Source organism: Cervus elaphus, chromosome 14, assembly GCF_910594005.1.
Source record: "Cervus elaphus chromosome 14, mCerEla1.1, whole genome shotgun sequence".
NCBI lineage: Eukaryota > Metazoa > Chordata > Mammalia > Artiodactyla > Cervidae > Cervus > Cervus elaphus.
Genome location: NC_057828.1, coordinates 65,280,230 through 65,305,048, shown reverse-complemented (window position 1 = coordinate 65,305,048; position 24,819 = coordinate 65,280,230). Strand labels below are relative to the sequence as shown.

General features: G+C 43.9%; 1 protein-coding gene across 3 annotated transcripts in view; it reads right to left on the bottom strand.

Moving 5' to 3' along the window:
* The window catches only part of NPL (N-acetylneuraminate pyruvate lyase), a 38,922-nt gene extending 17,539 nt beyond the window's left edge, over positions 1-21,383 (bottom strand). The window contains exons 1-5 of one of the 3 annotated variants that reach the window (XM_043924272.1): positions 21,289-21,383; positions 16,072-16,155; positions 9,662-9,735; positions 8,467-8,554; positions 4,704-4,761 (exon numbers count right to left, since the gene is read on the bottom strand). In XM_043924272.1, coding sequence (XP_043780207.1) covers positions 4,704-4,761; positions 8,467-8,554; positions 9,662-9,735; positions 16,072-16,139 — 288 coding nt within the window. In that variant the 5' untranslated portion in view covers positions 16,140-16,155; positions 21,289-21,383. Of the gene's footprint in view, positions 1-4,703; positions 4,762-8,466; positions 8,555-9,661; positions 9,736-16,071; positions 16,178-20,095; positions 20,197-21,288 lie in introns of those variants that run through there. The other 2 variants (XM_043924270.1, XM_043924271.1) reach the window with 2 other exon arrangements.
* Between the last annotated feature and the right edge of the window lie 3,436 nt (positions 21,384-24,819).

Below are 24,819 nucleotides of genomic sequence, written 5' to 3'. Positions count from 1 at the left end.
ATTCAATACACTGTTTAGGACAAGAGTAGTAGGGTAACCTTAGCTGAAAGGAAGGACAAAAACCACTTCATAGATAGTTGATGGCAGTGCCCATTCAAGCATCATCCAATGGAGATTTACGTCTAAGCAGATGCCAATATTACTGTCTCCTCGGCAAGATTATCCCATGGCAGGGGATTAATCTTTATGTTAAGATTGTCTTTATACTATTCTAGTGTTGAGCCCAATGAACAACACTGTCTCTCATGTCATGATGTGACAATATTTTAAAATTTACGAGACCCAGGTTCAGTCCCTGGGTTGGGAAGATCCCCTGGAAAAGGGAATGGCTACTCACTCCAGTGTTCTTGCCTGGACAATCTCATGGACAGAGGAGCCTGATGGGCTACATACAGTCCATGGGGTCTCAAAGAGTCGGACATGACTGATCAACTAACACCTCTTCTATCAGAGAAAAAAGCAATTGAAAGGAGAAGGGGGAGAAAAAAGATTTCCTCCACTACACTACCTTACTTGAAAGGCCGATTGTAAGAACAACAAATCAAAAAGAATAAATCAGGTTTTCAAGATTCTAGGCTTACTAAGCAATCATTTAGTAATGCCTTCACTTGTGGCATGCCTAAGAGTGTTGAATTGCAGTTTTGCAAGTATACAGTATGCATCCCATTTCTAAATTCAATTAATAGGGGTTTCTCCAATAGTCCAATGGTTAAGACTCTGGGCTTCCACTGCAGGGGGCACGGGTTCAACCTGTAGTAAGGGAACTAAGATCCCAAATACCACGTCAGGGCCAAAATAAAGAAATAAATAGACAAATAAGTAAATAAAACTTAATTAATTAATTCAAATAACAGGAAATAGAATCAAGCAAGGGCTTCCCAGGTGGCGCTGGTGGTAAAGAATCCGCCTGTCAATGCAGGAGACATGGGTTGAATCCCTGGGCCAGGAAGATCCCCGGAAGGAGGAGGGCACGGCAACCCATTCCAGTATTTTTGCCTGGAGAATCCCATGGACAGGGCAGTCTGGCAGGCTACAGTCCATGGGGTCGCAAAGAGTAGGACACAACTGAAGCAACCTAGCATTCATAGACTCAAACAAAACCCACAAGAAGATGCTGGAGTTAGATCAGGTCATTGTGCTCCTTGAAATTAGAGTATCAAAGTTACGTGGACAAAGAACATCTCTGCCATTTCAGTAAACAATGTTTCGGCCAAATTGCCATCAGCTGCTGCAGCCACCAGGTCAATGTGCCCTGAGGAGAACTCAGGATGGAGAAAAATATGCATATCAAAGGGATGGTTTCAATAGGCCCGCGTGCACTTTCCCATACAAAGAAAAGCACTAAAATAATTAACTTGAAATGTACTTTTGTGATAAGCTATAATCTTTTGATGTTCAACTACATGGCTTATTTTTGTTTTTTTTTTCAGCCAGAAACTCCTCCACATCCAGGTTCTTTCCTTGCCTCTTTGGAACAGTCTCTCGGAGCTAGCTGAGTGGCTGTACCCCAGGCCCGAGTCCTCAGTTAAGTACGCTGATTAAAATAAAATTCTTGCCTTTTTGGCTGCACATTTTTTTCAGTCAACAGTTAACTGACAGCAGTCCAGTCTACAAATCTCTGGGTTTCCTTTACTTAATCCATTCACAAAGGCTTCAAAACCACCACACCATTGACTTTTCTGCTAGCAACTTTTAACTCCTTCCTCCCTTGCCACAGTTTTCCTCCACCTAACCTGCTCACCTCTAAACCCAGAGTGATCCAACTGTTTGCATTCTTCTTCCTATGTTCTAACTGAAGAGTGTAAGAGAAGAAAATTTCCATAGCTGTGTTGAGTGGTGGTGTGACAAACTTAAGACTTAAAACTTTAGTTGGTTTTTAGTACCACTAGGGCAATCCATTTTTTTTTAATTATTTTTTTTTCCATTTATTTTTATTAGTTGGAGGCTAATTACTTTACAATATTGTAGTGGTTTTTGCCATACATTGACATGAGTCAGCCATGGATTTACATGTGTTCCCCATCCTGAACCCCCCTCTCACCTCCCTCCCCATCCCATCCCTCTGGGTCATCCCAGTGCACCAGCCCCGAGCACTTGTCTCGTGCATCCAACCTGGACTGGTGATCTGTTTCACACTTGATAATATACATGTTTTGATGCTGTTCTCTCAGGTCATCCCACCCTCGCCTTCTCCCATAGCATCCAAAAGTCTGTTCTATACATCTATGTCTCTTTTTCTGTCTTGCATATAGGGTTATTGTTACTATCTTTCTAAATTCCATATATATGTATTAGTATACTGTATTGGTCTTTATCTTTCTGGCTTACTTCACTCTGTATAATGGGCTCCAGTTTCATCCATCTCATTAGAACTGATTCAAATGAATTCTTTTTAATGGCTGAGTAATATTCCATTGTGTATATGTACCACAGCTTTCTTATCCATTCGTCTGCTGATGGGCATCTAGGTTGCTTCCATGTCTTGGCTATTATAAACAGTGCTGCGATGAACATTGGGGTGCACATGTCTCTTTCAGATCTTATTTCCTTGGTGTGTATGTAGGGCAATCCTTTTAAAAAAATTTAATTATTTTAAAATTTATTTTTCAAAATTGTGACTTAGAAAAATGCAACACTGGGAATTCACTGGTGACCTGATGGTTAGGATTCCAGGATTTCATTGCTATGGCCTGCATTCAATCTCTGGTCGGGGAACTAAGATTATACAAGCTGCAAGGTTAAAAAAAAAAAAAAACAACCATCTTAACTATTTTTAAGTGTACAGTTCAGTTCTGCTAAATATATTCACATTGTTGAGTAACAGATCTATAGAACTTATTCATCCTGCAAATCTGAAACTTGTGGAAGGAGTTGTCAATAGGAATGTTATTTTGTATTTTAGGGCTCCATCCTGTTAAACTGTGAACTGTGCTGACCCTGCTGACAAAAAAAAAGAAGAAGAAGCAGTAGCAGCAGCTATCTGTTGAGAAAGGCATCTTGGGGTACTGTGCAGAAATGTGCTTTTACTGATAACAAGTGAGACACAGTTGTTTAGTCACTCAGTCGTGTCCAACTCTTTGTGACCCCATGGACTGCAGCACGGCAGTCTTCCCTGTCCTTCACTCTCTTCCGGAGTTTGCTCAAACTTATCTCCATTCAAGTCGATGATGGCATTCAACCATCTCATCCTCTGTCACCCCTTTCTCCTGCCTTCAATCTTTCCCAGCATCAGGGTCTTTTCTAATGAACTGGCTCTTTGCATCAGGTGGCTAAAGAGTTGGAGCTTCAGCTTTAGCATCAGCCCTTCCAATGAACATTCAGGGTTGATTTCCTTTAGGACTGACTGGTTTGATCTCCTTGTTGTCCAAGGTCTTCTCCAGCACCACAGTTCGAAAGCATCAATTCTTCAGCGCTCAGCCTTCTTTATGGTCGAACTCTCACATCCATACATGACTACTGGAAAAACCACAGCTTTGACTAGACGGACCTTCGTCTGCAAAGTGATGTGTTTGCTTTTTGACATGCTGTCTAGGTGTGTAATAGCTTTTCTTCCAAGGAGCAAGCATCTTTTAATTTCCTGGTTGCAAGTCACTGTCTGCAGTGATTTTAGAGCCCAAGAAAATACAGTCTGTCACTGTTTCTATTTTTCCCCATTTATTTGCCATGAAGTGATGGGACTGGATGCCATGATCCTGGTTTTTTGAATATTGAGTTTTAAGTCAGCTTTTACACCCTCTTCTTCCACCTTCATCAAGAGGCTCTTTACTTTCTCTTTGCTTTCTGCCCTTAGGGTGGTGTCATCTGCATGTCTGAGGCACACTTGACCAGTCAATAAATTGTAACAGAAAAAAAAAAAGAAGATATAGACCTCCCAATCAGAGCTCTTGGCAAATAACTCATGGAAACTAAGTGTACTTCTATTTTCCTTTAAAAACTCCTGCCTTTTGGTTCCCAGAAGGGCACTGTTCTGGTGGCTGCTGCAATCTGTGCTCCCTGAATTGTAATTCTAAGACCCCAAGTAACCATGAATTTGTTTTCTATTGTCTGGGAGTTTGTTTCTGTTTTGTAAATAAGTTCATTTGTATCATTTTTTTAGATTCCACATATAAATTTGACTTACTTCACTTAGTATGATATTCTCTAGGTCCATCCATGCTGCATTAACAGATACATACTACTTCACACAAAATAGATAAACAAGGACTAGTGTATAGCACAGGGAACTATATTCAATATCTTATAATAATAATCTATAATGAAAAAGAATCTGAATATATATTCTTTATATTTATATATACATCTGATCCAATTTGCAAAAGAGAAAGCATGGTTGCATCACCTGAAGTTTACAGTGACACAGAAAGGCTGCCCTAACTGTAGTTTGTGCTTGTTTGAGCAGTTAGCTAATACCTAAGTAACCTCAGTCTTAAGACGACTAAATTCTACCAAGGTCTATTTAAAATTAATTTAATCAGGGATTTAAATAAATGTCCAGGGAATAAAATTTAAGGTTCAACCAAACAACAGAATTTTGAAGGTAATAACTGCTTAATCTAGGAAGCCCTGCTGGCTTCCCTGAGGTCCTATACCTTATATGTACCAGCATAGCATCCAATATTTAGCAAAAATGATACTGACTTTAACTCCAGCATAAAGATGGAGGCCTCTCAAGTGGTCTCTCCCAGATGGACCCACATACATACCAGTTCTTGTGACTCCTTCAAGCTCAAGGCTCCCACATGAATTACTATCTGATCCAACCTGCAAAAGAGAAAACTCTGTTGCATAACTTGAAGTTTACAAAGGGCTGTGCTATTCTGGTTTGTGCCGGTTTTACCAGTTAGCTAATATCTGGCTAATCTCACTTTTAAGACTAGTGAATTCTACCGTGCTCTACTTAAAACTAATCTGATCAGGGATTTTGTAAAAAATCCAGGGAATACAATTTAAGATTCAACCAAGCAACAGACTGATGTTGAAGCTGAAGCTCCAATACTTTGGCCACCTGATATGAAGAACTGACTCATTTGAAAAGACCCAGATGCTGAGGAAGATTGGAGGCGGGAGGAGAAGGGGATGACAGAGGATGAGATGGTTGGATGGTATCACCGACTCAATGGACATGGGTTTAAGTAAACTTCGGGAGTTGGTAATGGACAGGGAGGCATGGCGTGCTGCAGTTCATGGGGTCACAAAGAGTCAGACATGACTGAGTGACTGAACTGAACTGAAGCAATAGAATTTTGAAAGCAATAACAGATTAACCAGTACTTGAGGACTTGCTTTGACTATGCCTTGTTAGAGATACTGCATTCAATGGTGACAGTACACATGAACATAGGTGTAAAACTGAGATATTTTGGGTTGGAGATAAAAATAAAGAGGTTCCTTAAGGAGTACATCCAGGAATCAGTCCTGCAAGAAAGGAACTCGCTGTGAAAAGTTTTTTCCTATATTGAAAGTCCTCAGGATTTGGCCATGAAAGAGGTTTACTCTGAGACCCCAATGTTCATCTTTGGATGTGTGCCACAGGGCCCCCTGGGAAGAAGTCACACTTAGACTGGTCCTCTGTGGGTAGGATCAATAAAACTCAGTTGTGAAATCAGTCGTGCTGGTGAGTCTTCCAGGGACCCTGAATGACACACGTGCCGCTCTCACGGGATGGAGACATGCCATCCCCGTCGAGGCCCGAGCACTGAGTCCTCCTGTCATCCTTGACTTGTGTTGTCTTGGGTAAAATGGGATCTCACTGGGAAGTCCTTTGATCAGATCTGCATTTGCAAAGGATAACAGAAGATTTGTGAAAGGAGAAAAGGTGGCTGGCTTTTTACCCTCACCAGTAGCTTTACTGCATGACTCCCTTAAACCTTTTACTACCCCATCTCCTGGCTTAGGTTAAAACAATCATGCATTTCCTTCTCCTCTCCACCAGGCTGCTGACTCTGTGGCTTTAGTACAGACCTGTAATTTCTCAATTCAGGAGGAAAAGACTCCCCAAAGTGTTCTTGCCATCATGACTTACTTCGTTTTCCAAGTCCCTGCAGAGGCTGCTCCAAGTCTTGACTTGTCACCTCAAGCTCTAAATTCTACCCCACAACCCCTCTGTCTTGGCAGATGTCCTTGCTCCTCGCTTCCAAGACACCAAAGATAAAGGCACTTCTGTACACAGACTCCCTTTTCCTCCTCCTCACCTCTGTGCTTAGCTGTGTCCCCTTCTGTGTGTTCCTCCCAGCTTCTTACCTGTCTCCTAAAAGCTACTCTACCTACATTTGGTTTTATTTCAAGCCCTGCTGAGATCTTCCATCAAAGGCATTGGTTCTCCACTCTCTTTATCTCTTCTCCAATGGCACTGTCCTTTCAGCATGGAAATGTGTTTAAGACATTCCTACTCTGAGAGAAAGAAAACTACCCTTCTTTTCATCTTGCTTCCTCCTCTCTAATCCATTATTCTATCTCTCCTTCCCTACATCCCAGCACATTTTTTAAAATAAGTATTAAAAAAATTTATTTCTCTGTGCTGGGTCTTAGTCGTGGTCTGTGTGATCTAGTTTCTGGACTGGGGATCGAACCTGGGCCCCCTTGCATTGGGAGTTCAGAGTCTTAGCCACTGGACCACCAGGAAAGTCCCCACCTGCAAATGTTTTTCGAGTGTGAGAATAAGCTACCCTTACTGGTCCCCCTTCCAGGTGTCTGCTGTATTCTACCCTCTCTGCAGTTGCTTCTGTGACAGTGACCCGATGGGCTCTGCTCTCTTTGAGGTCACTGGTCATTTCCTGCCTTCTCAATCCTCCATTTGCAGACTCTCACAACATCTAACAATTATTAAAACAAATGATATAATGGACACAGCACCCACTGCAAATAATTAGTGAATTCTTATATAATACTTAGCACTGTGTCAGGCATTGCTTGGACCCTCATCGTCACCTTATAGGATGGGTACTATTAACATTCCTGCTTGACAGAAAGAACACAGGGCATCTAAGACCAGCCTGAGCTCACAGAGCTTTAAGAGGCAGAGCTAGCACCCGACTCAGGCAGTCTGGCCTCCAAGCCCTGCTCTTAATTTCCATGTTCTCTGGACACTCTACAAGACCATCTTTCCTTCAGTGACAGGACTCTCTCTGAATCTCCCTCCATTCCTTTTGAGTGTTTTCTGTCTGTGCCTACTTTACTATCCTCCCATTTCTGGTGCTTTTCTTTTCTGATCACGCTGGGAGGCATATGGGATCTTAGTTCCCCGACCAGGGATCGAATCTGCACCCCGGCAGTAGAAGCACAGCGTCCTAAACCACTGGAACACTAGGGAATTTCCTCTGGTGCTTCTCTTAATGTTTACCCTTAGCCTTCCTCTTCTCACTCCACCCGTGGTCTTTAATTGTTTGGGGCCCAGGATCTGACTGAAAATTAGCTGAAAACTGACAGAAAATGCCTATGTGGACATTCAAATTTGGCGTACAATTTCAGAGTGCCCAAAGTGCTCCAAGGGCTTTCCAGGTGGCACTAGTGTTAAAGAACCCACCTGCCAATGCAGGAGATATAAGAGACTCGGGTTTGATCCCTGGGTCAGGAATATCCCCTGGAGGAAGGCACGGCAACCCACTCCAGTATTCTTGCCTGGAGAATCCCATGGACAGAGGAGCCTGGCAGGCCATGGTCCATAGAATTGCAGAGTGGGACACAACTGAAGCGATTTAGCATGCATACAAGGTGCTCTAAAGCCATTTAAGGATTGGAGACTTACCTCCAATCTAAGGCACTGTCAATCACTCTGATCCCTGTTTGCACTATTTGTCAGAAGGATCAGTGTTATTTTTCAGGGTCTAACATCACTGGATGGTAAGCAACCTGAAGGCAGAGATCCTGTTTTATATCCCCAGTGCCAGCACAGTGCATAACACACAAAGTAACAGACAACGAACCAAACTTGGTTCATGGATGTGCTTATTGAATCAATGCAGTCCTGTTGGTTTTACCAAGGCACGAATTGAGTGTTATGACAAAAATCCATCATTGCACTGAAGTTCAGAGGACGCAGAAAGCTCCCTAAGACTATGATAGGAAGCACCACAGAGAGCACGCGGAGTCATCTACAGAGACAAGATCTGATGGAAGCAATAGGACCCACCCTGAGATAGGAAGGATGCTGAGCTGCTCCGCAGAAGGGCCAGCAGCCAATCACCAGGACCCTCTGCCCCTCAGTCCAAGCACAGGGAACCCCGCCGCCCTCGAGGGACTGGTCTGGTAGACAGACCAGAGACAGTTTCTGGTTACCCGATGGGATCTCCGGGAGCCGGGTGTGTCTTGCTGCCCTTCCACATGGAAAGGAAGGGAACTCCTCTCCCCACAAGCTGACCCTGGGTCAGACTTGTGGCCGGAAGGCAGGGAGGCTGTGTCATCTGGGATAGAGCTGTGGTCTCTGCTGCCCTGGCAGACAAGGGTGTTTATCTCGATGGAGCCACTCACTTGTTCCTCCCCTTCGTCACCCACTCCTCCGCGACCCGGCAGCGCTCCGAGATGCTCAGTGATAGGCCTTCTCCCGTCGTGCCGTTCACTGTTCCAAACAGAGAGTCAGTCAGGGGGACCAGCAGATACCTGTCACTCCCCCAGCACCAACGCTGGAAGTGCAGGGGCAGAAACCCCTGCTCAAGAGGAAGGGACACGGAGACAGACCCGAGGACGGAGTCTGGAGCCAGTGGTGTGACGCCATGTTTCCATTTTTCCCTTCAGACCCAGTCTTTTGTTCATCTTCATCTTATCAAAAGGACCGGGAAGGTTAGGCACGACTTGTAATTACAAATCTGTCCTTGTTTTCAGGGATAAAGAGTAAGTGTTTTAAATGGAGACAGAGATGACTGCCCAGGTTTCAGGCAAGTCTCCGAACACACCAGGCAAGTTCTCTATGTGGGTTTAATGGCAGGAAAACCAATACCACCCAGTACTGGGATGTCCCGGCGGTCCTAAGTGGTGTTTACTTACAAAGACAATGGTGGGTACCGCAGATCTAAAACGACCTCCGTCTATAGACCTGGGTCCTTGGACTCTTTAATCAATAGAATTTGGTAAGAGGCCAGAAGAGAATTTCAGGCAAGGCTTTACGGCGGCTCATGTTGCAGCCGGAGGGAGGAGGAACCAGAAACAGGCACCTTGCTCGCTCCCCACAGTGGCGAGCCGGTCCTTAAAGGGGGGTCACAAGAGGGCGGTCCATGGATTGGGCAGGAAGCACAGATGGTCTGCCCACTCCCTCGGTGTGCTGTGTGCAGGGATCATGTACAGCACCCTGCTTTTGCTCCCAGCATCTCAGAAGTGGCCACTGGCTCGTGACTTTCTGTATCTTATTGCTCATAATTAGCCCCAACTACACATGTGCATAGCGATATTTAGTCCCTTATAGTCTTTTTATAGTCTGTTGCTATAGGTGCAAGTGCTCTGGTAAAAGGTCCCAGTTCCTGGCCTATCTCAAGCACACTACTAAATTAGATAATCTCTTGATCATCTTCTAGGTTTAAAATTGATGAACCTAAAAATTCACAAATTTTATACTGCTTAGCCAGGCTCAACCATAATCTATAACACAATAACACTGTGAACTCCAGGCTAGTAATCTGCTTTCCAAGGACTGAGCTCGAGATATGTAGAGAAATCCCTAAAGATGACTTACCGAAGACATTCTTCACTCCCTGTTCCTCTACAAGATAGTCCACATACCGACCAATGACTGAAAAGTTGATTTCTCTGAAAAACACAAAAAAATCAGAAAAGAATGCACATTTATTCTTTTCTAGATTATTCAATCCATGTTATTGTTTAGTCGCTAAGTGGTACCTGACTCTTTTTCGAAGCCATGGACTGTAGCCCGTCAGGCTCCTCTGTCCATGGAATTTCCCAGGCAAGAATACTGGAGTGGGTTGCCATTTCCTCCTCCAGAGGGTCTTCCTGACCCAGGGATCTAACCTGCATCTCCTGCTTGGCAGGCAGATTCTTAACAGCTGAGCCACCGTGACTATAAACTGCTCTTTCTTGTTAATCGTTATTCAAATCCACCCAACCAGACTGTGAAATTCTTGGCCTGCTCTGAATGATACCTGGGTTCTTTTCTTCTCTACTCAGCCACATGTGCCTCAATGATGTGAGCAAAACCTTATTAGCTATCCACAAAGGTTTTACATTTAAACTGCATCACAAGTAATATTTTTTTTTTCACAAGTAATATTTAAAAAATAATTACTTATCTTTTGCCCTTTTGGGGAAGAGTGATGGGCTGGGGTGTGGGTAAATGAGAACTTAACATTTTCCATGTGGCTAGAAGCAATCATTTCTTAGGAAGTAAGAAAATACAATCTTAGTAATTGAAGAATTTAGCACTTAATATTTATGACAATAGAGGAAGGCGTAAAGCCATTTATATATGTTAGTGTTAAACTGAAGGGGAATAACAGTTGGAAAGGAACTTTGGCATCAGTTTGTCTTTCAATGTGTCATCTGAGGGACAGCGGTATCAGTATCTGGTTATATTAGCTGGAAATGAAGAGTCCCAGGCCACACAGTTCTCCTGGTCAGAATCTGCACTGTAACAAGATCTCCAGATGATCTGTATGTGCTTTTCAGTTTGAAAAGTACTGACCTTGTAAAGATCTGATACTTCAGGTAGTAAGGGCTCTTTTCCTTAAAATCATATTGAGTTTAAAAATCTAGAAAATGACAGATCAGATAAAGTGACCTGTTCTCAATCAAAATATAGGTGGGGAGGATGGAGAATGAAAATACAAAGGAAAACAGTGGGGCAAGGGTGTGTTAAATGTTGCAGAATGCATGGTTGACAAGAAAACTAAGTATTGATATGAGTTAGCTAGTACTTTTGCATTTTTGTCAGTGGGGCCAGAGAATACTAATTTAATTTTAACCTTATTAACATTCTTTTCATCTTATTATTCCTTAAAAAAACAAAAAGAAACCAAAATATCTGAGGCATATAGAAAACAAAGACATCAAAGGGTATTTGTCAAAGGAAACAGAACAATAGAGATGAAAACAAAGAATGCCTAGGCAACCACTGCCCACAATGCGTGAGAGACAACCAGTCCAAGCTGCCACTTGGGCAAAGGCGTGCTTTAATGTAGTTAAGAGGCCTGCAAGGGGAGCAGGCGCTTTCCATAATGGCTCATGTCCCAGCATCGTTAACACTACCCCTCCCTGCCCCACTTGCTCAAACGTCAAATCCTGGCCTCTCAGTCTCACTGAGCAAGACTCTAAGATGGGGGAGATGGCTGCTTAGACAATTCATCTCAGGACTCGCATTTAGGTCAGCTTGACCTGCTCAACTTCTTGAAGTCTCTCTGCTTCAGACATCTGTGACCACTCGGAACCACACCTTTACAACACACTTGCTCCTTGCTGCTTCCGTCAGCTCTTCCCCACCTGGAAAAAGTCCTGAGGTGCAGGAACCATCAGCAGGGGCTTTGTCTGTGTGACAGGAGCTCTAGTTTTGACCAGTGATGTCCACCTACTCATGCAAGCAGGAAACACCTCTGGCAGGCCCCAGGGACTTTCCACTCACGGACTGGAAACCGGAAATAAAGTCTCTGGGCAATAGCTTATGCTGGAGTCACGGGTTCAGACACAGTGGCTCCTGCAGACATTCACTGAAGTCTCAACATCTCCCCAGTTCCACCGCAGCCACATACTCACACACCAAGAGCAGGCCTGGCCTTTTCAGCAAGGAGGAGCCTCTAGAGCTCCAGGTGACCGAGGCCTGGTAGGCACTGTACTCACTTTGATATGCTTTCTTTTGGTTTAATCTAATTTGTTCCTGGGCTTCCCTGGTGCCTCAGAAGGTAAAGAATCTGCCTTCAATGCAGGAGACCCAGGTTCGATCCCTGGGTCCGGAAGATCACTTGGAGAAGGCAATGGCAACCCACTCTGGTATTCTTGCCTGGAGAATCCCATGAACACAGGAGCCTGGAAGGCTACAGTCCGTGAGGTCGCGAAGAGTCAAATATGACTGAGTGACTAACACGTTCACTCTAACACTAGTCCATGTATACTTCAGCTTTCAGAATCAGATGGAAGCTACTCATCCTTTTTGGCAAAATAACTACCCGGTTACTTAAAAACTCCTTTCAGAGAGGAGCATGCAGGGGCTAATAATGACCTCACCCTGCCAGAGGCGGAAAGCATCCTATTCTGGAAATCTGGGTCACTCAGTCTCCCACAACAGTTACAAAGACAACAGTCTACACAAATCCATCTCCAGTGGGCTGGGCCCTTTGACTAGCTGTGTAACAGGTTTGTTGTTACTAAAGGGTGTTGTAAAGATTCTCATGAGGAAGTCCAGGGCCTTCGAGGGAATAAAACACAACTTTTTTCCAGACATTTTGGCCAATCTGAAATGGACTCTCTGTTCTAATGACTGTGAACTTGCCCCGTGGAAAAAGTGATTCCTTGAAGCAACTAAGGAAAACAAAAGTCCTTCACTCTAATGTAGAAAAAGACACGAATAGGGCTAGGTAAAGATTGACCTTCCTTTCCAATTAGGCATTAATCTTTAGGATCTTGGTTTCAACAACTGCACAAACAGAGGTAACACCTCTCTGAGTTGCCGGGAAGATTTAAATGGAGTGTGTCCTTTAAAATGCCCCGCATGAAGACTAATACATAGTGTTCAGCCAATCAATGTTAGCTTCCTCTCCTCATGAAATTACAGCTAACTAAATTTACCACATGCTGTGTGAAATGCTGAAGATTCAAAGATAAATAAGATATATGCTCAGTCCCTATGCAGTGTCTGGTACCCAATAAATATCTATATATGAGGGTAAGCAGCACAAAGCCTGTTGGGTGACTTCCCTGGTTAGTCCAGTGGCTAAGACTCCAGGCTCCAAGTGAAGGGAGTCCAGGTTTGATCCCTGGTCAGGGAACTAGATCCCACATGCTGCAACATAAGAGTTTATATGCCACAACTAAAGAGCCCACATGTTGAAACAAAGATAGAAGAGCCCACATGCTACAACTAAGACCTGGTATAGCCAGATTGAAGAAAAAAAAAAAATCTGTTGGTAGAAACACACATGTAACAAACAATTATTATAATAATTATCATAAACAAATAATTGTGATATAATATGAAAAGGTAGGCACAGGGTGCTATGAGGCCACAGAGGAAGGACTCTATAAATACTCTTTTTAGGGAAACTGGAGAAGAATAACCAGGGGATGGTTTTGATGGATGAATAGACAAGTTCAAATGGAGCACAGAAAGGAGAGGATGGTGGTAGAAAAAGGCAGAGGATACAAAATGTGTAAAGGCACACAGAGAAGAAAGGGGATGAGATGTTTTGGAGAAAAGAAATGCAGTAGGAAAGGTAGACTGTAAAGGACTTCCTATGTCATCCCAGGTTCTGGGCTTTAACCTTCAGACCAGTTCTTTCCAGACTTCAATGTGCTAAAGAATCATTCAGGGACACCGTTAAAATACAGGTTCTAGTTCAGTGGTTATGTAGTAGCACCTGAGATACTGCATTTCTAGCAAGTTCCTATGTGATGTTGGAGCTAATGGTCCATGGACCAGGGGAGTAGCAAGGCTTAGACAAAACAGAATTCAGAGAGATTCTTAGAGAGTAAATCTAATTTGTTGTTGTTCAGTCGTCAAGTCACGTCTGACTGTGACCTCATAGACTGCAGCACACCAGGCCTCCCTGTCCCTCACCATCTCCTAGAATTTGCCCAAGTTCATATCCATTAAATGATTATATTTATTTATGAGGAAACTCATTGAACTACAGTGTGGAGGATGGACTGGAGTTGCAGGTACTCAGAAATTGTTACTTAATGGAGGTCACCACACTATCCCTAAAAACCTAATACCAGAGAACTGCGGACTTTTAGCATTTGAATGGGCCTTAAGAGATTATGTGGTTGAATTCTGTCTCCTTACAAAATATGAGAGAACTTTTACAAGGTGAATAGAGCTCCCCAGGGTCAGATAGTTAGTGGTGTCAGAGCTGGGGGTTAGGAACCCAGATACTCTAACTAAAATCTATTTAACCATGTTTTTTTCCTGCCAACTTCCTCACTTTAGGACATCAACTTATATTCAGAGTTGAACCACTAGAATTATGAAGAAAAAAGAATCTTCAGCCATTCTGCATTATGGAGGCCATGGTTTACTCTAAGATCCAGGTTACGAAAACTCCTATGTTGGTAGGTCATGGGGCAGAATTTCTAGGTGTTAGATTCCATGTGGTTCTTCTTTCTGTCCTGTCTCTTAGAAACATGTCAGAAAAACAGATTCTCGTGTGGGCAAGTAGGTTAATATCTACCTGCTCTTGGTGGGTTCTCCAAACCTGCTTCATAGCTATAGGAATGTTTTGATGGAGCAGAAAGATGGAGAGAAAAGGGAACTGACCAAACTTACATGCCTACTATGTACCATGTACTTACACACATTTTGATTTAATTTTTTACAAGGCCCTTCTAAAAACACATTTTTATTTCACACTTCAGGAAAGTGAGGGTCCTAGAAGAGAAAAGAATTCATGAAAAAAAAGAGGAAATAATGAATGAAGGCAACAGGGCTAGAAGTATTTGGGAAACAGAAGGATCCGGAAAAACAGAGTCATTTTAGTTATCTCTAATATGTGTGGGTCCTGGTGTCCCAGGAAAACAACAGGATAGAGTGAGAACACAGTGACACTCCGAGGGTTCCAGATGAACAAGCAGGACTTTGAAGAAGCCACTTCTAGGCTAAGAGGGATCTGATTAAAAAGGTTAAAGTAGCACCAACCAGATGCAGTGTTCTGAGCTTGCAAACAGGATCTTACTCCATAACAGGAAGTAAATCCTGTCTGCTCGTGCAATCACATGATTGCTGTTTTATCTGCCCAACAAGGAGCTGACACATCGAGAAAGAGCTGACTTCAGCCTTTCTTAGCGCTTGTGGAAATGGAGAGGCAACAGAAAAAAAAAAAAAAAAAAAGAATTGCTATTAACCATGCCATCTCAGCAAGAATTTTACTTAGACCTAGTAAAGATGTGATTTTTTTTGAGAATCTTAGAAGTTAAAATGTTTGAACTCCAATGACCTAAGGGAAAACTGTGATACTTCAGTATCAGGCCAACTCTGAATTAAAAAGAGTAAATGTCATAAGAAATGTCATCCACTTTAAAGGGATAGGGTTAAGGTTTGTAAAAATTCAGTAACAGAAGACCCAAAACATAAAAGTCTTATTTAAATGCTTACTGAATATGTCATCTTTCATTTATCCCTTATGCCACAACAGCAATTCAAACTAATTAACCTAAGCACATGCTGACCCTGTGCTAAACATTATTACATGGATTCTCTCATTTTAATACTCATAACTTCATAATGTAGGTATGGCTGCAATTAAATAGAGGAAGAAAGGAGAAGCTTTTCTTCTAACATCAAAAACAGATCCAGAAGGCGGATGAATCCCCACTGTGTTAATGGTAATGTTCAGGGAGGACTTATATATTGCTCATGGATGCCCGGGGCACATGACCATTCTCTGCTAGTACCACCATACTATTCATCTGGAAAATGCTTGCTTGGGTAACAATTTCTCAGCAATCATCTGTTATTACCTCCCTTTTGCAAGTTCCCCATTATTTAACCAATGTTGAAATGAGTGTGTAAAACATGCCTAAGGGGGCCATGTGGCAGAAACCTTCCCCACTTTCTTCAGGGTAGGACATTTCATCACATCCATGAACAGTCTAGACACAACTTCTAGGGGCCAGAGCTTGATATCAAATCCTGCTAAAATGAGATCTTCCTCACCCAACTCCACTGGTCTTATTTGGGATGGGCAGGGCTCTGATGAAATCCAAGCAGACTTTTGCTTTGTGGGGCTACAGACACTGGGAGGAAGGTGAGCTGCCATATATTATCTCATCTCCCTCTGCACTGCCTGTGATATAGAGACCTCTTCTCTGACCTGGGGTCAGAGACACTGTAGGGATGGAAGCTGCAGCATCCAAGCCACCGCTACTATAGAGACCTTTTGATCATTATGGTGGAGGGAGTTCCCTTTAGTCCCAAACCATAGTTACCCATGCTCGGTCATCGGCGTGATGGTCGCAGCAACAAGACCTTGGAGCTTCTTCTTTGGGGAGGCCATCGAGCTGCTGAAATGTCTGGAAGACATACAATGTCCTTCCTGTCTTCAAGAAATGTCAATTAATGATAAAACTCTGGGGCAAAGTCCATTCCTACACAGTTCAGAACTGTGAAAAATGCTTACAAGTGTACAAACACAGAGCAAATGAGAGGAATGTAAAATGTGAGAGCTTTACACTATAAAGGAGGAAACTGTATTTTAAAGACAGGAGAGATGGATAAGAGAGAGTAATGTTCTAGGGAAATACCATTGGAAAGGACTCCCGGCTTATCTATACAGATGACCAAGGCAATCTGAAACCTCAGAGAGCAGAGATTAAAAACAGCAGAAGAAAGAATATGAACCGAATTCAGCAAGGTCAAATAACATTACTCAAGTTGAAATATGGTCAGGAGAAAAGGGACAGTCTTATCTCTCTTCATAACTTCATATGGTTGAGCAAGAATCTCCCCTAAGACCAGTATTTAAGCCTTAAAAGTCTTCAGTGTGAGCTACATAATTATCTTTAGATTTACCTAACTATCCTTTCATTTTCTAGTTTTAATCAGTTTTTCCGTTTCCCTGGCTTTAGTAAATCACATCACAAATACTACATTCACCTCTTCCCCACTAGACCAAGCTCCCCTAGGACAGGAAATAGATTTCATTTGTCTTTACTTTCCCTGAAACTGAGTGCTCTGTTGGACACCTTGTGTTCAATTAAAAAGTGATGGATATGTGAGTGATTGGGCTTCCTTGGTGGCTCAGATGGTAAAGAGTCTGCCTGTAGTGCGAGAGACCCGGGTTCGATCCCTGGGTCAGAAAGATCCCCTGGAGAAGGAAATGGCAACCCACTCCAGTATTCTTGCCTGGAAAATCACATGGATAGAGGAGCCTGGCAGGCTACAGTCCATGGGGTTGCAAAGAGTCGGACATGACTGAGTGACTTCACTTTCTTCTCTATGTGAGTGATTGAATGAGGTGTCCAGATTATAGCTGGATGATGACTTCCACAGAGATCTCTGCTGAGACAACGAACCTAGCAAACACTCATTTGGGGTAAAAGGATCCCTCACCACCTGGCAGAGAATGTACCTGTTCATAACCAGCATAAAAAAGCCAAGAAGTTGCCCAAAATAGGCAATGAGAGGCATCAAGCATCCTGGTTAAAAGCCTAGATTCCACAGGAGGCTACCTGGTTCATCTCCCACCTCTGCCATTTAACTAGTTATAGAAGCACTATTAATTTTTGAGCTGGAGGACATGAAAATTTAAAGCCACACATGCAAAATCTAACAATTGAAGAAGAAAATAAAATATAATCAGACAGTATTTGGTGACAATTATGAAATTAAAAGACGCTTACTCCTTGGAAGGAAAGTTATGACCAACCTAGATAGCATATTAAAAAGCAGAGACATTACTTTGCCAACAAAGGTCCGTCTAGTCAAGGCTATGGTTTTTCCAGTGGTCATGTATGGATGTGAGAGCTGGACTGTGAAGAAAGCTGAGCGCCGAAGAATTGATGCTTTTGAACTGTGGTGTTGGAGAAGACTCTTGAGAGTCCCTTGGACTGCAAGGAGGTCCAACCAGTCCATCCTAAAGGAGATCAGTCCTGGATGTTCACTGGAAGGACTGATGCTAAAGCTGAAACTGCAATACTTTGGCCACCTCATGCGAAGAGTTGACTCATTGGAAAAGACCCTGATGCTGGGAGGGATTGGGGGCAGGAGGAGAAGGGAACGACAGAGGATGAGATGGCTGGATGGCATCACCAACTCAATGGACATGAGTTTGAGACAGGGAGGCCTGGCGTGCTGCGATTCATGGGGTCGCAAAGAGTCGGACACGACTGAGCAGCTGAACTGATACAAAACATGTTTGGCTTAGTGAAAATGTAGTGATGTCTATAATTAACAAGAGAGTATATTATAGTTGTGAGGTCACTTTTAAAAACCCAATGCCAGACTCCCTGGTGGCGCAATGGGTAAGAATCCACCTGCCAACACAGAGGACACAGGTTCGATCCCTGGTCCGGGAAGATTCCACATGCTGCAGAACAACTAAGCGTGTGCACATCCACTGAGCCTGTGCTCTAGAGCCCAAAGCTACAACTAGAGCCTGTGCTTCGCAACAAGAGAAGCCACTGCAATGAGAAGACCGCACACCCCCAAGGAAGAGTAGCCTCCCCTTGCTCACCACAACTAGAGAAAGTCCACCCACAGCAACGAAGACCTAGCGCACCAAAAAACCCCAAAACACCAATGCCCACTGTGCTTAAATTTGACCCACATAATGTAATATTATGGACTATCCTACTGTGTTCATTTTTCATAACTGTTAATCTCATCTCCCCAAATAGGAGCATAAACTTCCAGAGTACAGAGATCACTTCCTGGCTGAAGGGAGCTCTTGAAGCTAGAAACAGAGCAGAACAAGGACAAAAACATGAAAGGGTACACGTAGCAAAACGTATTGTTTTTGTGCCTGGACAATGATGATACCTCCCCTTACAAATAGATACATCCCTGGTGAGCTCTGCTCCTGAAATAAAGCCCAAAGCCTTCCAGTAGTTTTGCTCTGTACTGAAGGGCAATAAAGGAGGACCTTACCAGATATAAAGGATACTAGGATTTCTCTGACTTTTCCTAGTTTGAAGATGACACTAAATCCTATTGGAAGTTTTGAAAGAGAAATGTAATCAATCACCTGGCCCATGGGGAAAATGCAAGGCCAGGAACACAGGACCCTGTCTACCCCAGAAGGTCTGAGCACCAAATGAGGCTGACGCTGTGTCCACTGCACACAGTCACCTGGTCCTTCTGCACGAATCTCAACTCAGGACAGCCTAAATCAAACCTGCCATCTGATCGTCTAATGTCTTCGTTTTCTCTTTACAGTAGGGGGGTTAGAGCTCTAGGTCAGGAGTCAGACTTCCTGCACCCACATCCTGGCTCCACCATTTACCAGCTGGGTGACCTCGGGACAGCTATTTACTCTCTCTGTGCTTCAGGTCCCCCTTCTGTAAACAGGGATAACAGTAATCACTTCTCATAGGGGTGCTGAGAGAATGAAATGAATTGAGTCTTGTAAGGTGATTAACAGTGCCAGGCTGCCACGCACATAGCAAGTACAGGTTCAGCCCCCTCCATGAAGTCTTGTCTGCTGACTACAGGAGAAACTAGGCAGCATTCCTTTATCAGCACTGTTTCCTGTCGTCTCAGCTCCATCGGTACCACCTCCCCAACACTGGCTACGATCTTCTATTCAGGGACTAAGTCATTTCCTTTCTATCTGTTATCTTCTTTCCCTGCAATCCTTCCCGCTTCCCTTACTGTCCCTCTCATAACTTACACATTGTTAATTACCTCTTATCTAGACCAGTGGGCACAACTCCACATTAAAGGGACTCAAGAAGTTTCAAGAGATAAAAGAGTTCAGAGAGCTAGGTTCCATATCAAGTATCCTAGAGGCCATACACTCTAGATTCTTGTGCTTTTAGCTGCATTTATTTCATATTTAGGGCAGTTACAAGGATATTCTTAGGATGGTCAAAAGCCTGGACTGGCAAGATAGACTTATCTACCTATGTCTCAAATTAAGTGCACTTAAATACAGCTTGCTTTGCTAAAAAATATGGGGCTTGGGATAAGAGTTGGGAATCACTGTCCTAACCCCAACTCTCTTCTTCAACATAGGCAGGCTACCAGACCAACCTAGTAGCTCAGACATTTCTGATCTTGATTTTGCCCTGCTCAGAAAATACTAATTAACTTCTTCCCACTTCCATGGGACAAATACCCAATTTCCTGGTCTATGGTCTCTGTAGAGATCTCTCCACACCTGAAGCACACCAGTCCAACCGGCCCCTGGTGCTCTGTTGCAACCTACCTTGTCCTGGCTCGCCTGTTCTACCACCCAGAATGGCAGTATCTCCCATTTCAACCCCTTCAGTATAATCAACTTTTGGAACTCACCTTAAATATGAGAGGACATTCTCTGATCCCCTAAATGAAAATAATTTCTTACTCTTTAGAATTCCCGCAAACATTTGCTTTTCACTAAAAACTACACCAGAGATAAGTAGTTCTGGCTCTTCTTTTCCAGTGTAAGCCATCTGGGGCAGGAAGGGTTCAAAAATCTATCTTTGTGCGGAACAATACACTAAATAAATGAGCAGTTTGCTGACTTTGGAAACCATGAAAATGATTCAGGAAGTGAAGTGAAAGTTGCTCAGTCTGTGTGACTCTTTGCTACCCCATGGACTATACAGTCCATGAAATTTTCCAGGCCAGAATACTGGAGTGGGTAGCCTTTCCTTTCTCCAGGGGACCTTCCCAACCCAGGGATCGAACCCAGGTCTCCTGCATTGCAGGCGGATTCTTCACTAGCTGAGTCACAAGGGAAAATAAATGAGCAAAGTTTGCTGGTTTTGTAAACTGTGAAACTGCTTCAGGAAGAGATGGAGGTAAAAAAAAAAAAAAAATCACAACCATGATAACTGAGAATGATCCATATTTTGTAAATAGGAGTATTTAGAATGTCATTAGTTAATAACAGGCCTCACTTGGGGAGGGCCTATTACTCTCGAAATCTTAACACCTCTATCCACTGACAAGAAGAATCCTTAGTGCAAAGAATTCAAGCTGCCTAAGTCAAGCTCTCCTAAAAGGGCAAAGTTAAAAAAAAATCGCTGGGGGAGGACGAGGAGGATGCAGTTCTAGGCGTGGAGAATCACTCCACTTGGAAAGATAAAAACAGAAATAGAGAACTAACAGACAAACAAAAATGCAGAAACACAGCTTCCCATCAAATGAAGGGGCTGTATCACACTTAATCCCTAAACTCCCCAGTGGCTGACTTTGATCATTTTGAAAAAAGGATCCTTGAAGCCCGGCTCTGCGGTCTGGACAGAACCTAGCGGAGTGGGTCCCTCCCCATCTGTCCGTCTGTCCGTCCGGACACTAGCCACGGGCCGGGAGGGTGTAGCGTTCACACTTCCCCAGGCTCCATTCCCCAGCTCCCCGGCCTTGACCTTTGTGTCCGGCCGTCACGGTCTCACCCACCCCCGAGTCCACTCCCCCACACCCCTCTGCGCTCATTCCCTGTCTGTCGGTCTCCATGCGTCCGTCCGTCCGTCCGTCCGTCCACGCCGCCCGGGCGCGCTCACCCAGCCGCCGCGAGTCCGCCTGCGCCGCTGCGCTCCGGCGCCCCGGCGCGCTCTTTATCGCGGCGGCCGCGCACCACGTGCCCGCCCCGCCCGGCCCGGGAGCTGCAGTTCCGCCAGCGCCGCCCGTAGCCCAAGGCCGGGCGCACAGGTGGAGTTCCCTCGTCCCCGGGTGTCCCCGCCAACGCCGGGGCCTGGCTGCACACGGGCGCGCAGCTCCGGCTCCACAGCACTTGGCGAGCATCGGAACTTGCACCTGGGTTCTCCGAACGCGCGCTCATCCCGCATCTCCCCTCAGCTGCAGCCACACCTATCTTTTCTTTTTCTTCTGCTGGGCCAGTCCTTCCCCTCCTGGGCTCCTTTCTGTGTTAACCTGCCTTCTGCCCGAGGCCCTGCCACAACGGGTATTTTGTGGTTCTGGATTTGGAAATTCGGGCTGCTGTTTCTAGAAGCTGAGAACACCGCCTGCCCCTTGGGGATTCCGCGCTCTTCCAGCTCCTGCTGCTGCCCCAACCCCGCAGGTTCTCCTGTGAGAAAGACTTACTCCTAGAGATTGTTGTCATACTGAGTGATGTGAGTCAGAAAGACAAATATCATGTGATGTTGCGTATGAAGAAGTGAAGTAGCTCAGTCGTGTCCGACTCTTTGCCCTCCTGTGGACTGTAGCCTACCAGACTCCTCCCTCCATGGGATTCTCCAGGCAAGAATACTGGAGTGGGTTGCCATTTCCTTCTCCAGGGGATCTTCCCAACCCAGGGATCAAACCCAGATCTCCCAAATTGCAGGCAGACGCTTTAACCTCTAAGCCACCAGGCTAAAGCGTTGTGTTTAAGTGGAATCTAAAAAAAAATGGTAAAATGAACTAATTTATGAAACAGAGATAGAGTCAGGTATAGAACACAAACTTGCCGGTTACCAGCAGGGACAGGGGGGAGTGGTAAAATGGGAGATTGGGATTGACACATACTACTATATATAAAGTAAATAACTAATAAGGAGCTACTGTATAATACAGGGAGCTCTATTCAGTTCTCTGTAATGACCTAAATGGGAAAGGAATCTTAAAAAAAAAAATGATATATGTACAGGTATAACTGATTCACTGAAACTAATGCAATGTTGTGAATCACTCTATTCCAGCTTTAAAAAAGAGATGAATGGATATTAAAGACGGATTTGTTACTACTGCAACAGCTTTTCTGGCTTATTCTGGAGAACAATGGAAAGAATTTTGAAAGGAAAAAGTATTTTTAACCAAAATATCTCCACTTGTAGAAATGTCGAGAGTTTATTTTCTAATATCAAGTGCTGTGTTAATAAATCAGAAACACAACCATAAACAAATCCCTCAGCTTTCTCTTGCTGATGTGAGTTAACCTCAGTTTTCCATGAACGACAACGGGCAATGCTTATTTCATTTAGGAAAAATGAATTTCCTGAAGTGCTTTCTAGTTTGCAAAGTGCGTTTAAATCATTAGGATAGGTCTTTCATTGCACGTTGCACCAGAAATTAATTCATTCATGAATTCATAAAACAATCCTATATGGTGGGTACCATTTTTTAAAAAGTCATACTTTTCAGATGAGGATGCATCCTCCCATTTTAAAGATCAGAAACAGGAGTTTAAAAAGCTTAAGTGATTTGCCAAAGGCTATACAACCAGCCAAAGGCTATAGACTTCCCTGTAGCTCAAGTGGTAAAGAATCTGCCTGTGAGGCCAGAGACCAGGGTTCAGTCCCTGGGTTGGGAAGTTCCTCTGGAGAAGGGAATGGCAGTCCACTCCAGTATTCTTCCCTGGAGAATTCCGTGGACAGAGAAGCCTGGCGGGCTACAGCCTGTGGGGTCGCACAGAGTTGGACACGACTGAGTGACTAACACATAGAACCAGTGAGCAGTTGAGTTGGGATTTGATCTCAGGTCATGTGGGAGCTGATCTACTAACTGCTACTCTGTGTTATCCTGCAAAAAAGGAAGGAAGGAAGAGTCCTAGTTACATCTGTTTGAGTCATTATGTTAAAAAGAATATTATATCCCAGTGGGACAACGTTAGTATTTTTTTTTCAAGGTCACACTTGAAGAAATTTTTAAAAATTTTATTTCTTTTTATTTTTGGCGGTGCTGGGTCTTCGTTGCTGCTTGGGCTTTTCTCTAGTGGCACAACTCTAGTGGTGCGTGGCCTGCTTATTGCGGTGGCTTTTCTTATTGTGGAGCACGGGCTTTAGGTGTACAGGCTTCAGTAGTTGTAGCTCCTAGGCTCTAGAGCATAGGCTCAGTAGTTGTGGCTCTCGGGCTTAGTTGTTCCTCACATGTGGGATCTTCCCAGTGCAGGGATCAAATCCATGTCTCCTGCGTTGGCAGGCAGATTCTTCACCACTGAGCCACCAAGGAAGCCCTCAAAGTCACACTTTAATATATGAAAAATTAAGTACCCAAAAGATGTAAATCAGTAGGATTAATATTGCCAGCCAATAAGCCAATATTCTGAATCTATTTGATATGAATATTTTATAGATAACTATATTTATTGGAGAAGAAAATGGCAACTCAATCCAGTATTCTTGCCTGGGGAATACCGTGGACAAAAGAGCCTGGAGGGCTACAATCCATAGGGTCACAGAGAGTCGGACACGACTGGGGTGACTTAGCATATGTTTGTTTATATAAATATATAAATGTTTATATAAATTTGGTGCATGCATGCTAAGTCACTTATGTGCTAAGTCACCCCACTCGTGTCTGACTCTGTGTGACCCTGTAGACTGCAGCCTGCCAGGCTCCTCTGTCCATGGGATTTCCCAGGCAAGAATACTGGAGCGGGTTGCCATGCCCTCCTCCAGGGGATCCTCTCAACCCAGGGATCGAACCCACATCTCTTAGGTCTCCTGCATTGGCAGATGGGTTCTTTACCACTAGGGCCACCTGGCAATTCCTTATTATAATGTGTTAGGGTTTGCTAAGAAGCAGATGCTAACGTGGAATTTGATGTGCAGGAGATTTTCAGAGGGAGGTAGCAAGGGAAGGCAGGGAGAGCCTTTAGGTTGTCATGGAGCTCTGATACCTCTGGAAGGAGAAGGAAAGAAAGAGGGTTGGATAGGAAGAGTCTCATTAGAATGAGGGAGAGGTGTGCATATCCCAATATCCACTAATTGCTCTGAAGAAACTCACAGCCTCAACTATGAATTGTGAGAAAGCCATTTATTAAAATACATATATATATAGACCTGTGTAAAGATATTAGGAAGCACTGAGGGGAGACTCCATGTGGACTGGTTGAGTATGTGTGTATGTTTGTAAATGTGTGTATGATGAGGCAAGAGAGTCTCAGGGAGGTCTCCCTAGGGGAAGGTGACACCTAAGTTCAATCTTAGACACTTGAGTAGGCCTTAGAAGAAGGGAGAGGCAGAAAAAAAAGCCACACTGCAGCCTAAAGTCCTCTGACACTTTTCTTTTTTAAAAACTTTTTTATTTTGTATTGGGGTATAGACAGTTAACAATGTTGTGATGGTTTCAGGTGAGCAGCAGAGGGACTCAGC